This window comes from Somniosus microcephalus, chromosome 14 (assembly GCF_052327205.1).
Source record: "Somniosus microcephalus isolate GS21.2 chromosome 14, FLI_Smic_1.0, whole genome shotgun sequence".
In the NCBI taxonomy this organism is placed as follows: Eukaryota; Metazoa; Chordata; class Chondrichthyes; order Squaliformes; family Somniosidae; genus Somniosus; species Somniosus microcephalus.
In genome coordinates, this window is record NC_141000.1 from 47444116 (window position 1) to 47457770 (window position 13655).

General features: G+C 42.2%; 1 protein-coding gene across 8 annotated transcripts in view; it reads left to right on the plus strand.

Annotated features, from left to right (window-relative positions):
• dmd (dystrophin) overlaps positions 1-13655 on the plus strand; it is a 2562635-nt gene that overhangs the window by 1242859 nt on the left and 1306121 nt on the right. For all 8 annotated transcript variants that reach the window (XM_086007360.1, XM_086007362.1, XM_086007361.1 and 5 more), the window contains 2 exons: positions 5478-5657; positions 11862-11990. In XM_086007360.1, the coding sequence (XP_085863486.1) occupies positions 5478-5657; positions 11862-11990 (309 nt within the window). The remainder of the gene's footprint in view (positions 1-5477; positions 5658-11861; positions 11991-13655) is intronic.

Genomic DNA, 13655 nt, shown 5'->3' on the forward strand with positions numbered 1-13655 from the left:
GACTACTAATGCGTTCATTTCTTCAAATTCATAATAAATGTTGCAAATTTTCACTGTCAGGCTTATGAAGGATTTTTATTGAATGTTTGAGTATTGCCAGAAGCCTGGGAGCCTTCGTCCTCTATAGGTAAATCACAAAAAAAATCTTTTTTTTAATGTTCGGAGAGATGTAAGGCTTTTTTTTTTCTTGGCCATTTTGAAAGAAATATTCACTTAAGTATTACTTAATTAATCTTTTGTGAAATTGATTCTAATTTTTAACATTCAACTTTCACATCCACTCCTACAATCAAAACTGCAGTGCAATCTTGAATTGTCTCATTTAATAAATTCAGCTAAGACTATTGGGTAACCTGAAGTTTTTCTCTTTCATATAGGAAATTGATGCGTTAGTTTAATTAGAATCTTAACTACCAGTCACATCCACCTTGGGTGCAATCGGGAAATTGAGAGCAAATTGCGCTTGAAATTGCACTGGTTAGGTTACAGTTCAAGTTGCGCGCTAAAATGCATTTGCATAATCACAAACCTAAAATCTTCCATGAACCAGCTCAATCAATCAGCGTAATAGAACGTAATAAGTTATTTCTCAGACCTACTCAGGTCCCCTCCCTCACCTCTTTTTCCGATACATTGATGACTGTATCGGTGCCGTTTCCTGCTCTCGCCCCGAATTAGACAATTTCATTCACTTTGCCTCCAATTTCTACCCTTCCCTCACCTTCACATGGTCCATCTTTGAATCTTCCCTTCCCTTCCTCGACTTCTCCGTCTCCATCTCTGGGGATAGGTTATCAACTAATATTTACTGCAAACCCACTGACTCCCACAGCTACCTGGACTACACTTCCTCCCACCCCGCCTCCTGTAAGGACTCTATTCCATTCTCCCAGTTTCTCCATCTCCGCCGTATCTGCTCCGACGATGCCACCTTCCACACCAGTGCTTCTGACATGTCTTCCATTTTCCTCAACCGAGGGCTCCCCTCTACCGTGGTTGACACGGCCCTCGACTGTGTCCGTTCTATCTCCCGCACTTCTGCCCTCACCCCTGCCCCTCCCTCCCGGAACCACAATAGGGTTCCCCTTGTCCTCACCTTTCACCCCACCAGCCTCCACATTCAACGGATCATCCTCTGCCATTTCTGCTACCTCCAAAGTGATCCCACCACCAAATGCATCTTCCCCTCCCCTCCCCTTTCAGCATTCCGTAGGGACCGCTCCCTCCGAGACACCCCCAACAGCCCTTCCCCTTCGCCTGTCACCTTCCCGTGCAAGCGAAGGAGATGTAACACCTGCCCCTATACCTCCCCCCTTCCCACTGTCCAGGGCCCCAAGCACCCCTTCCAGGTGAAACAGCGATTTACTTGTACTTCTTGCAATCTAGTATACTGTATTCGCTACTCATGATGCGGTCTCCTCTACATTGGGGAGACCAAACGCAGATTGGGTGACCGCTTTGCGGAACACCTCCGTTCAGTCCATAAGGGTGACCCCGAGCTTCCGGTCGCCTGTCATTTTAATTCACCGCTCCATTCCCACTCGGACCTCACCGTCCTTGGCCTCTTGCATTGTTCCACGGAAGCTCAACGTAAACTCGAGGAGCAGCACCTCACCTTCCGATTAGGCACGTTGTAGCCTTCCGGACTCAATATCGAGTTCAACAATTTCAGATCATAACCTCAGCCCCTATTACATTTTTACTTACATTTTTTTCCCACCCCTTTGTTTTGGTTCTTCCCTTCCCCCCCCTTTCCTTTTTTTTCTCTCTCCCACATGGCAGCTGTCTCTCATCCTGCCAGTACACTTCACACCTAATCTGAGCCGTCTTTTGTCTCCACTGTCCTATTAACATCTCGTCTGGTTTTAAAAACCTCTTAATGTCCCTTTACTTCTTTTGTTCTATCGCAGCCTTGCCTTCGATCTATTTCATTTTCTTTCCAGTTTTGAAAAAGGGTTTCAACCCGAAACATCAACTCTAATTTCTCTCCACGGATGTTGCCTGGCCTGCTGAGTTTTTCCAGCATTTTCTGTTGTTATTTCGGATTTCCAGCATCTGCAGTATTTTGCTATCGTAATAAGTTATTTTATTGCCTTAACGTTAAAAAATATTCATTGATGTTTTTAAGAGTGGTAACCTGGTATCACCAAAAAAATAAGCATTTTTAATCAGAGTGTCTGGTCCTCCACCTGTGAGGAACCTGATTTTAAATAATTGAAATTACTTTTTAAAAAAAACAATGCTGAATCATTTAATCATTTCATTGCTGTGCACTGGTCAGTTTCTTAGTAAATTAAATATTTTGTTATATGTTACCTTTCAAACGTGCCTACTATCCCTAAGAAAACAAGCTCAATTTGAAGAACCTCCTTGAATGGCTGCAAACGGGCGCAATCAGCGTAAACTTGTTATCCTCGTTATTTCGATCTGGGGATGTGGCCCATTTTGTGGGCGGGGCGGTTTCTGGTGAAATTATTTTAAAACCAGCATTAAAGATCGTGGAAACTTGATTTACACTTGACGTAACTCACGCTTGAGTTTCTGCGATCCTCTGCGCTGGTTCGGTCAATTTTACCTGGATTGTGCTGATAAAACTAGCGCAAACTAGCAGAAACTCTAGGCCTGTGTATAGCTTGTTTCATGCTGACATTAGTTTGAATTGAATTGGATACCTGCCTGAGCACTGTTGCCTGTTCTATATAGCACCAAGTTACAAAACCAGCATCTTGGGCAGGATCTGTGGGTCTCTGGTGTACAATTTTATCCCTGTGTCATGATTTTTAAAAGTTCTTTGCCACTAACATCTTTAAATATTTTAACTAGAGTGTCAGCATTATATAGTTTTTTAAACAAATGCAACATGTCAGAAGCTGTGCAATTTGTCCTCTAGGTATTTTGTATAATATGGTGTGCAGAAAGGATCGTGACATGCTGATTTTTTTTTTATCAGAAACTATATAATGCTGATGCTAAGTTTTTTTTTAAGTTGCTAAACAGGGCAAGGTCTTCATGAAGTAGTATGAGCAAATGAATAAGAGAAGAATACATGATAAGATAAATCATGTTGACTATATTTGCTCCCTCAAATCAGCGGGGCACAGCCTCGAGCATGCCTGGTGCACAACTGGCACAACCTCCATTGCCAGATCTAACGTGACCATGTCGAGCACTCCTTTGCTTTTCTCAGCCAAAAACTGCCTGCTATTTCAGTAACAACCTGGAAGGCAAAGCTAACCCCAGGTTGCTCTTTTCTGTGACCAGCTGCCTCCTTAGGCCACTCTCCCCCATCTTTCCCTCATACACCAACTGCTCACGGACTTCTTTGTCACCATGATAAAGATCATCCATGTTGCTGCCTCAGCTACCCTTCCTCTTGCACAATGAAGCAAAGTATAAACTTTCACCAGTTTTCTGGCAAATTCTAATGTTTACAATAAAACCTTTTCCTGATGTTCAGTCTGTAACTGCACCTTGTAGTGTTGTACTAAGCCATACAAACCAGAAGGTTCCAGGTTCCTACTCTGCTCTGTGCTTGATTTCAGCGAGGGCAGCAGTTGGAGTGCTTCATTTGGTCTGGGTAACCCTGTTGCTGACTCCTGCTGGGAAATGTGCGTGTGTGGATAACCGATGAGGGCAACTGAAATGCCCACCGTGATCGAATGCCCTTTGACACTCCCTCTTTATGGTTAACATGTGAAGAATAGCCATGTGTATGAAATACCACAGGGTTATCTGCAGCAGGAGACTGTGCCTACGGGAGAGAGAGGATGAAAATCAGTTTCACAAATGAAACTGTTGACATTTTAATTAAAAGAAGGGCAAGTTGCTATTATGCACCTTTTCAGTTTCATGGTTACCCTTTAACCATTTGTTTGATTTGTTAATATGGTAATAAATTATGCCAATCCGACAATGCAGGATAATGCCTTGCTAACATGCTGCCCCATGTGGTGTAACGCAGTGGTTTGATGTGAGTGTAAACACACTGTAAGTGTTTGATCTGAGTTGGCGAGAGGTGCTGAATTGAGATGGCTCCTCCAGAGGGTGGAAGACGTGGTAAATTAGAGTTTTCATCAAGTTCTGCAGCTCTTGTTTGCTTTCTAGCAGTGACTAACAGAGCAGCATTGGCAGAAACCAGGATCATTTTCTGTTATCACCCTCTTGAGGAACAATATATGGTGTAAAGAACCTAAAGTGAGAGAGGAAATAAGAATAATTAGACCAAAATAATTTTTATTTTTTTAAGTGGTAATTACTTTCCTAAATTGTTTTAATGCTGAATAAAGGATAGAGTTAGTTAAAGTCCAAATACAACAGAGTCTCTCAACATGTTTGATATTCCCTCCTAGAGCCTAGGATATGCAGGAACTTTGGTTAATACTATTATACCGTGTAACAGGTAGCAAAAAGAATGAACTGAGAATTCTGATGGTCACATTCCTGTTATTTCAAACGCTACTGTAATTTTTAATAATGTTACAACAATGCAGTTTCAGCCAAAGGGGCTGAACCTGCAACCACGGAAGAGCTCTGTGCAAATTAGATGACAAATCATTGTTGGCAACGGTTGCGTCAAGAATGTGCCTTTTTACCATGGGAATTGTTATGTGTGCAGTATGACGTTTAGTTTGGCTTTAGTTTTGTATCATTGTGTGTTGCTATTTACTTTTGAAAACTTTTTTCTGTTTGTAAAATCCAGAAATAAAGAGTAAAAAGTAATTAATTTGATGCACATGCGAGCAACACTCTATTAATGAGTATTCTCAGTTGAATTACCAAGTATCTACATTGAGAGTTTTTGAAGCTGTAATCCTCTAAGTATCCAGCTGTGAAAACACAGAATCTCTAACCTTGCCATGATGTTCTGACTATTGTGAAGCTCCCATTTTGAATATTTTTTTTACATCCTGTTAATTGATAAAAATTCCTGCTGTGTTGTTGCATCCGGTTTACTATAATTTAATTCACAGAACATCCTTTAATTGTGAAACTGTTCTGCTTAAAAGAACATTGTTGTCCGACAGAAAGCATTTCCCCACTACTCAAAAATACATGACCCAGTGACATCATTTACGACATGACAGTGCTGTTGAGATGGCACGTTACAATAGGGTTACAAAACACCATCTTGCCATTTGTATATGATACTAATGAATCATTGACAAAAATGATTCTTGCTTCTCTGGTTTATTTCCCTGCCTGTAATAAAGACCAACTCCTTTAATCCAAAATATTAAGAGAATAGTGTCAATAGAAATATATGTTAATGCTGCCTTGTTTGCGCCAGTGAAAGAGTTGTCCCCTTCTCTTCCACCCCCCCCCCCCCCCAGCTTTTTATATATTACAGAATATGACAATCAGAATTGAGCATAGTTGCTTAGGGTGATGCTGATCAGCATTATTTAAGGAACCATAAGAGACTTTTTATTTTTCATTTGCTGCATATTCAGTAATGACATACAATATTCTTTTTAAAGGCTGCACAGAAAGATATAGAGAAGCGACGGCTACTGCTGAACAGCATTACTGAGACGGGTGAGAGTCTGAAGACCATGTTGGGAAAGAGTGACAGTGTTGTGGATGACAAACTTAGTCTGTTAAACTGTAACTGGATAGCAGTCACGTCACGGGCTGAGGAATGGCTCAACCTTCTACTGGTGAGTAACTTTGAACATCATATTATTGCATGCAGTAGTCTTCAGAATGTAATGTATTGCCACATTGTGGCACTAGGCATTGGAGCAGCAAAGAACAGTGTCAGAAAGTGATGGAACGGAATGCAGATTCCGTCATCCCACTTCACTGAGTTTCACCCTGGGTGATGAAGGGAGGTACTTGAGTGGAGGTCAGGTATCTCTCCATAGTGGTGGGGGAGGGGGGAGGAGAAGAGGAATTAAGAGGAGATTCATCTGTATGTAACTCTTGGGTGACATTTGGAAGGGACCTGGGGGTCGATTTTCATAAAGCTGTTGGGAAGGAGGCGGGACTACAACTTTAGGGTTTCAGTCCCGCCTACATCGATGTTCGGCCAATCCACGTGATTTTCCCTTGATTGACCTTGTTGAGCCCACCCAGCGGGCTCAGCAGGCCAATTAAGGGCCACCCAGCAACAGGTGATGTCACAGACTGCAATTTCATCTGTCAAGAGGTCTTGGCAGATGAAATATCAGTGTTTCACAGCTGTTTGAAGCTGTCAAACACTGACAGTCTGACTTCTAACCTGAGTCCTTCTACACAGACTCAGTTAGAAGTCACACCGGCACTAAAAGCTGAAGGCTGTTTCTTTTGACAGCTCGCAGCCATTTTGCTTTCAGTGCCAGCTGAGTGATGGACTCCCGAAACCTAGAGGAAGAAAGGCTGTTAAGGTAAGTACAGGTAATTTAAACTTCCTTACACACTTTAGACACACCAAACACACTTACCTTTGCAATCATGCACCCATCACTCACCTGAACACCGACATCGCGACCCCTCCAAGTCCTTCAACCCAACGGCCCGACTCCTCTAACCTGGCGTGGTTTGGAGCCGTCGGGAATCCCACACGACACCCCTCAAAATAGGGCTAAAAACTGCCTGTTAACTACCTGTTAACAGGCAGTTAATTGGCACTAATCCCTTCCTGCCTTGGGTCAGCGGGTCTCAGTGCAGGGCGGGTACCCGCCTCCCCTGAAACTTACGTGGAGGCGGGTTTTGGGTGGGATGGTGTCGGGACCCCCCGAAATCGGGATTTCCCCCCCCCCCCCCCCCCCCCCACACACCTGAAACCCCGCCTGAAGGCTCCAGGAAAATCGACCTCCTAGTGTCTATTTTAAAATGGTTATTTTGGATGTTCTCAATTAGATTTGTAGTTTCTAATAAAGTTATTTTAATAAAGTTATCTTAGTTATTTTAGGTTAGAGAATTTTGTAAATATATTGGAGCTAAATTTCTTTAACCGCTTGGATGGTAAATTGGTGTGGCGGTTTGCCGCCCATTATAGAAAGTGCCGGAATTTCATTTCCATTGAAATTAATGAAAATCAGAGTTGGGCGGTTTCTGTAATGCGCGGGTGACCTACCTCGCTGGTGTAGCACCCAAGATAAAAATACCACCGTAGTATCTACTATCCTAATGGGGAAAATTACAGCAACTAATCGAGTTTGACTTGAGCAATGTTAGATATTCTAACATTTACTCCTTAGATTGAATAATTACAGAGCATAAGGAGAACCCAGAATGTGCTCCCAAAACAATGTGCAAAGATTGCAGAATCCCCTGCAATAAAAACTGATTTTAATTCACTGAATCGCCATAAAGCAGTGGCCCTGATTATGACCCATATTCTACATTTATTCGAGCAATGTACATTAGGCTTGCACTTAAACTTAGCCATCCATCCACACCCTGTATTATTCAGATAAAAGCCTGACTGGAGATTCATCAAGTCAATGGTTTTATTGACCTGATTTCACAGCTGAGGCACCTCTCTCAGTGGTAGCCACATTGCTGGAATTCCTCCTTGCAGCATTTAACATTACAATATGGTGTCTACCCGACTAACCCTGAGGTTAATCACAGAACTCCATCTGCGCTAATTAAATAATGTTGTACTATACAACTGTGTTAGAAGACACTTGGTGAGAACTACCCTTGCACAGCTTGTTGAGTTTTGTTTAGCTAGTTCCTGTGAAGCAAAATGCATTTGGAGAATGAATTGGTGTCTCAACTAATGTTCCTGTTAAGCAAACTTTCCCTGTAATAAGGCATCCATTAAATGGCATGCAATGTTTAACCAGAATTTAATGAACCAAATGGTTCCTGGGGAATGGATCCTGGTCTACACAAATTGGTCAGGGGGAAAAGAAATATGCACTTTATTTGGCTGTAATAATTTGACCAGAAAATATGGGGGAAAGAAGCTAGTTATCACTACAAACTGTTTATTTACAAGAGAGCACAAAAAGAAAGCTCCTACTAAAAAAAATGTGTATGTGATTGTTTTACTGGATCCTAAGGGGAGCCACAAGGTCATGAGATTTCTGTCCAGCTATGGCTGTCCATACCACAGGCTGTGAGCAGTATCTTGAGAACTCTGTATTGTTCTGTACTTGTTGACTTACTAGAATATCATTTGCTGTGAACTAATGAAAATGGTAGTGCAGTAATATCACTGTTTTCCTTTTGGGTAGGTGATACTATCTTTTGAAACTTAGGACATGGTATTCTCAGGAGTTTGTTAATATTTGCAGGGGGTCCCAAACACACACGAGTTTGAAAACCATTAGTGTAGATTATCAGCAGAATTTTTGGTGACAGATTCTCTAGTCTTATTAAAGTCTCTCCTCCACAGGTTTCCCCAGTGCCACACATTATTCTGCATTTGAAAGGGTAGACAGCAAGATCCTAGACCTCTGACAAAGCCACTGATGATCTGTTCCCTCGTTGTTGATAAGCAGACTTGTCACCTCTGGTCTTCAGTCAGTGCATCATCCTCTCAACACAGCAAATGTCCTGTGTAGAGGATTCCTGTAGAAGCCTCTATGTTATCAAGCTATTGCACAGCATATTAGAATGTCAACAGGTGCCACCCTAATGCATGATTTTCAAGACAATGTCCTTTGTCATTGATATATATTACTTTAAAAGTTATTTGTCATTGATATATATTACTTTAAAAGTTATTTGCAGCAGGCCCCCCAAAATCTTGGGCCAGACATTGGTATAGCACCTGTGATGGCAGAGAGCTGCACTCAAAGAGAACGTGGGTCAGAGATATAAGTACAACACTGTGACATTGCTTCTTTAACCTGCATTCCCTTAGAATGCGGCTTCCCACTGGGAATGCATGAGTACTAAATATATAAGCTTTAGTCCTTTGGTGTTTCCTAGTTTTTATTTGACACTCAATCAGTCCTTTAGAAAATAATCCTGATCTAGGAGGCTGCTCTGTAAAACCTAGCTGCCCAGTGTTTTGTGAATGTCATGGATGTCAAACTCCTTCCAGCTGCTACTTCACTTGCAGCAGGCAAGGGGTCAGGATGGGGATTACTTTGAGGGCTCCAATGACGCACCAAGATTTGGAAAAGGAAGAGAGCAAGAAAAGCTACTGTAAATATGTTTCATATGTTATGTATGCACCTGTAGGAACCTCTGTTCCTTACCAAAAGATGGAGTTCGACTCACGAAGTCAAAACAATAAACTTTAATGAGCAAACGAAGCAAGTTAACAACTACAGGATGAATTGGAAACATGTCTGGTCTGCTTGGAAACCTTTCTCCAGCTGCCAGGAACTGCTAGAAGGTTCCGAGCTATGACCCTCTCCCCAACTGTCTGGAACTGCTAGAAGGTTCCGAGCTATGACCCTCTCTCCAACTGTCTGGAACTGCTAGAGGGTTCCGAGCTCTGACGTCATGACGTCATCACGCAGAGTACAGGAATGAAGCCCGAGTGCAGTAACAGATACATTTAAAGGTACATCGTCAGACTATATAACAGAGCTGTAAAAAGGAATTATATACAATGTCCACAGCCCAATGGTGGCTCCGCCACACACCTATCCTTACCCCAGAGCATGTCTAAGGTGACCTGTCTGAGGCATCAAGCAATGCATTCGTCATTTTCTTTGTGAAAAGCAGATGTCAGCTTGATAAGGCACAGAGGGGGAGAAATTGAGTATAGCCCCATTTGGGGCACCAGGGCGCTAAAAGTAGCGCCCCGGAAGCATTCGCGGCCGCCCGCCGGAAATTGATTGGTAGCACCCCAAAGGGAAGCGTGGCGCTACTGGAGGCGCCCCGCATCCCTCTTGGGGTGCTGCGACTGAATATCGTGGCACAACGTGCCGCAGCACCACACGCTGCGGCACGCCGTGCTGCGGTATTGCAGGCCTTCCTCCCCTTCTTAAAGGGGAAGGGCCTTGTGCAGCGCGATCTGGGGCCCAGCTGGGCTCCCGAGGATCGCGAGTGCAGGCAAAAGAGCCCGGCACCGAGGAGAAGTGCCTGGCTCTTGGAGCGCAGCCGGCACTCTGCGGGGGGGGGGAGCGGTTTCAGGAGGCTGGGGACGGGAGCGCTGGCAGGCGGCCAACAACAAAAATGGCCGCCCCGCACCGCTCCTTTAATTTGCGCCTCCCCGGCCTCAGGTAGGCCCCCCTGAACCGGTCGGACATAGCGTCCAGCGGTAAATCAGGGGGCGCTTCCAGATATTGTGGCCGGGGCGTCAGCGGGGTGCTGCACACACCGATGACGTTAGCGGTAGCGGCGCAGCGCTAATGGCTAGTGCCACCACTAGCATCCCGCTGAATTTAGCGGGAGGCATGGACAGTGCTGCGCCTGGGCGTCAGTTGGCTTGCGACCCACTTAGTGCCCTCTTAAGGTGCTAACGGGTGGCGCAGCCAACTGAATTTCACCCCCAGAACACCTTCCAGAGTGCAGAGCCTGATGGCCATCTGACCAGCTGATTTATGCTCTTCTTCTGCCATCACTTTCTGCCCCTTCTCAACCAGTGGACATTTACATCCTCAACTCCCTATCCCATGGAATTCTGCATGATTTTCTCAGGACAGGCCCTCACTGAGGCCTTCACAGTTCTTAGCAAGCAGAAAAAAACTCCTAAGATTTATTTTGGATTGATTTTAAGTTATGAGCAAGACTAAATGTAACAGTCCTAATGGTTGAAAAGTCTGTCACTGAATTCTACCGGCTTGTTCGCCTGTTTACTCCTTTTTCTTTCAAGTTAACATCCGGAGGAAAATACACCTATTAGCATTGGAAAAAAGAATGGAATTGCTGTAATTGCTTGATTATTGTCCATATCACTTGTCAGTTGACTGTACAGTCCTATAAATATCTTTACAGCGTACTTGGACAAGTAAAAGTTAAATTAAGCTTGGGGCCATCAGCCATTCGGAGTGTTGGAAGCCATACAAATGGAAGCGTGCTGTGTGTAAAGCCCTTGATGTGTGGTGTAATAACCTATTGCCGAATTCCCTGTGGAGGAATTATCATTGCATCTCATTAACAGTCATGCTTTGTAAAATATGTAACCCATCTAATTATTTTTACTCACTTAAAAATGATTGAGGTTTTTAATAATTGATCTTGAATCTGTTCTATCTCCAAATGCTTTGTGCTAATTGATCCTGAAGATTGTAACTGAAATTCTTCGCAACCCTAAAATAATGTTGTGATGATAGATGTGATATTTTAATAAGGGGGCTGATGCTCATTTAAAATGTAAATTATAAGATGGCATGACAAGAATGGCATATCAGAGAAACAGTGCTCTATGCCAAAGAGTAAAAGAATGCAGATTCAGACTCATAATTCCCCACATGGCAGTTCTCCAGTCTCGTGAGTGACTGGTGCAGAGCAGACATCCTATACTTCCCATTAGAAAATCAGTCATCAACCAAGGCTACTGATTTGTGATTTACACCACACAATAGATGGAACTGCTGGGTATGATTCCCTAAACATCAGTAAACATCACAGAAGATCATACAATTAGAATAAAATGAAGCTGGAATTTGATTTATTTAGTTATCGTAAACCAGTGGAACTAGTTACAAACATATGGAATTGCAGATCCCCAAACACTGGTAAAAATCCCAGAATCCCATGTAATAAAGAGGTAACTTGCCTCTCGGTCACCGTATATCTACTGTTGGCCACTCTGGTATACTTTCCGAGTGACTGACTCAAGACCAGCACTGGCAGAAGTCTGGGAGCAGCTCATGTGCCCATAAATTTAACCAAGAGTTGTATGTGGCTTGGGAAAGAACTAAAGGGGCAAGAGGAAAAATAATATAAGTAAATGTTGAGTGTTCTACAGATTTAAAAAAATAGCCGTCCAAAAAAGACCTTATTTATATTCAATTTTAACACAGGAATACCAGAAACAAATGGAAAACTTTGACCAGAAAGTTGCTCACATCACAACCTGGATGTATCGTGCTGAAATCTTATTAGATGAATCTGAGAAACAGAAAGTTGGACAGAAAGAGGAAGTTTTGAAGGTAATAAACAATAACTTCAGGGTTTTAAATTATGTATTACTGTAATATTGATCTTTTCTAACCAAGCTATTAAGTATGTTACCATTCATAGTTAGAATTTGATTTCTGATTGTAAATATGAACAGAGATTTAATTCTAATAACATTTCAGTTGTAAATCATGCTACTTACAGCGCCTTCACGTGTAAAGCTGACTGAATTCACATCAGGTTACAAAAGATTGGCTCCGATGACACCTTCCCACTGATTTTATATTACACTAGTTCACAATAAATATTGGTTCGCATTCCCCTCCACTCTCAAAAACAGACACACTGGCGTAATTTTTCAGAGTATGTGCTGGAGGCAGGAGACCTCATCTTTCGTGTAAGTGTGCTCAGAATTCTTTTCCCCTGTCTCTCTGTATCGGGCTGGTAACCAGGGTGTTTTCTACTGTTTGACAGAGCCGCTTTATAACATTCTGATATCTGTACCGTTTGGTGATGAAGACCTATGTTTTCATCGTATAAAATCTAATCATTCATGAAGGATACTAGAATGATTAATGGTTTTTGTATCAGAAATTTAAAGAGTTTATTCAGTTTATAGTCTAGTCTGTTTCAAGAATGAACTCATTAGTAACAATAATGAATTTATCTGAAAAAAAATTGAAAAATTATCGTAGATTAAACAATAAACCATTTTAGGAAATAATAAGTATGGAACAAAGATATTGTGTTCCTATTGAATAAATGAATCAAGATGATTCGAGTATAACATAAACAAGCCTCATTTACAAAGGTAATATAAATCTTGGCAAGATGTCCCGCACAAAGAAAAGCAAATTAATTCTTTAAATTTTACTGCAGCAGTTATTGGATGGTTTATTTATCATCTATTTTCCTTTATTAGATTATTTTAAATATTTTAGAATTTCACTGGGAATAATGTGCACAGCTGAGTTACTGTTAATAAATTGATGGTTAAAAACTGGTCGTAGTGCACAGTTAGCATCAACTCACATCAACTCAAACTTTGGCGTAGATTTTTGTCTGCACCCTCTGGCGGTAATCTGATGGAGCGGATCGTCCGCACTTATAGAGCCATTGAAATCAATGAAATGAAAATTGGGTAGCTCCTTTAAAGGGCAGATGATCAGCTCTGCCTGACTACTGCCCAGGCGGTGACGACAAAGTCTATCCCTCTGACTCTGGTGTGAAGTCACCAAAACACTGTGCTGGTTTCACACTGGCTGCAGTACAACTGTGACCAGTGATAAGTGAGGTTTGTTTTAAAAGTTCTGTTTTAACCTCCATTTTTAATCTTTCTAATATCCTGTTGGTTGCTCAAAGTTAACAAGCAGAGCTTCATACATACATTCTGATTCCATTTTCTCTGGCTAGAGAGCCATGTGGATCTGGCAGTAAAACATGACTGTTGACATTTTGCTAAACAGGTATCTGTCTCAAACTGTAATCTGTACTAAAGCAGGACCCTTCTTACTTTATCTGAAAGTGGGCTAAACTGATAATATGTATCTCTGATTTATAGATATTATTATGCAGTCTTTTCCTTCCTTCCCTTTCCTTTCCTACTCCTTCCTTCCTCCCCCCTCCCGCTCCCTCCCTTCCTCCCTTCATCCCTTCCTTTCCTTTCCTTCCTTCCTTCCTTCTTTTTCATCCTATCT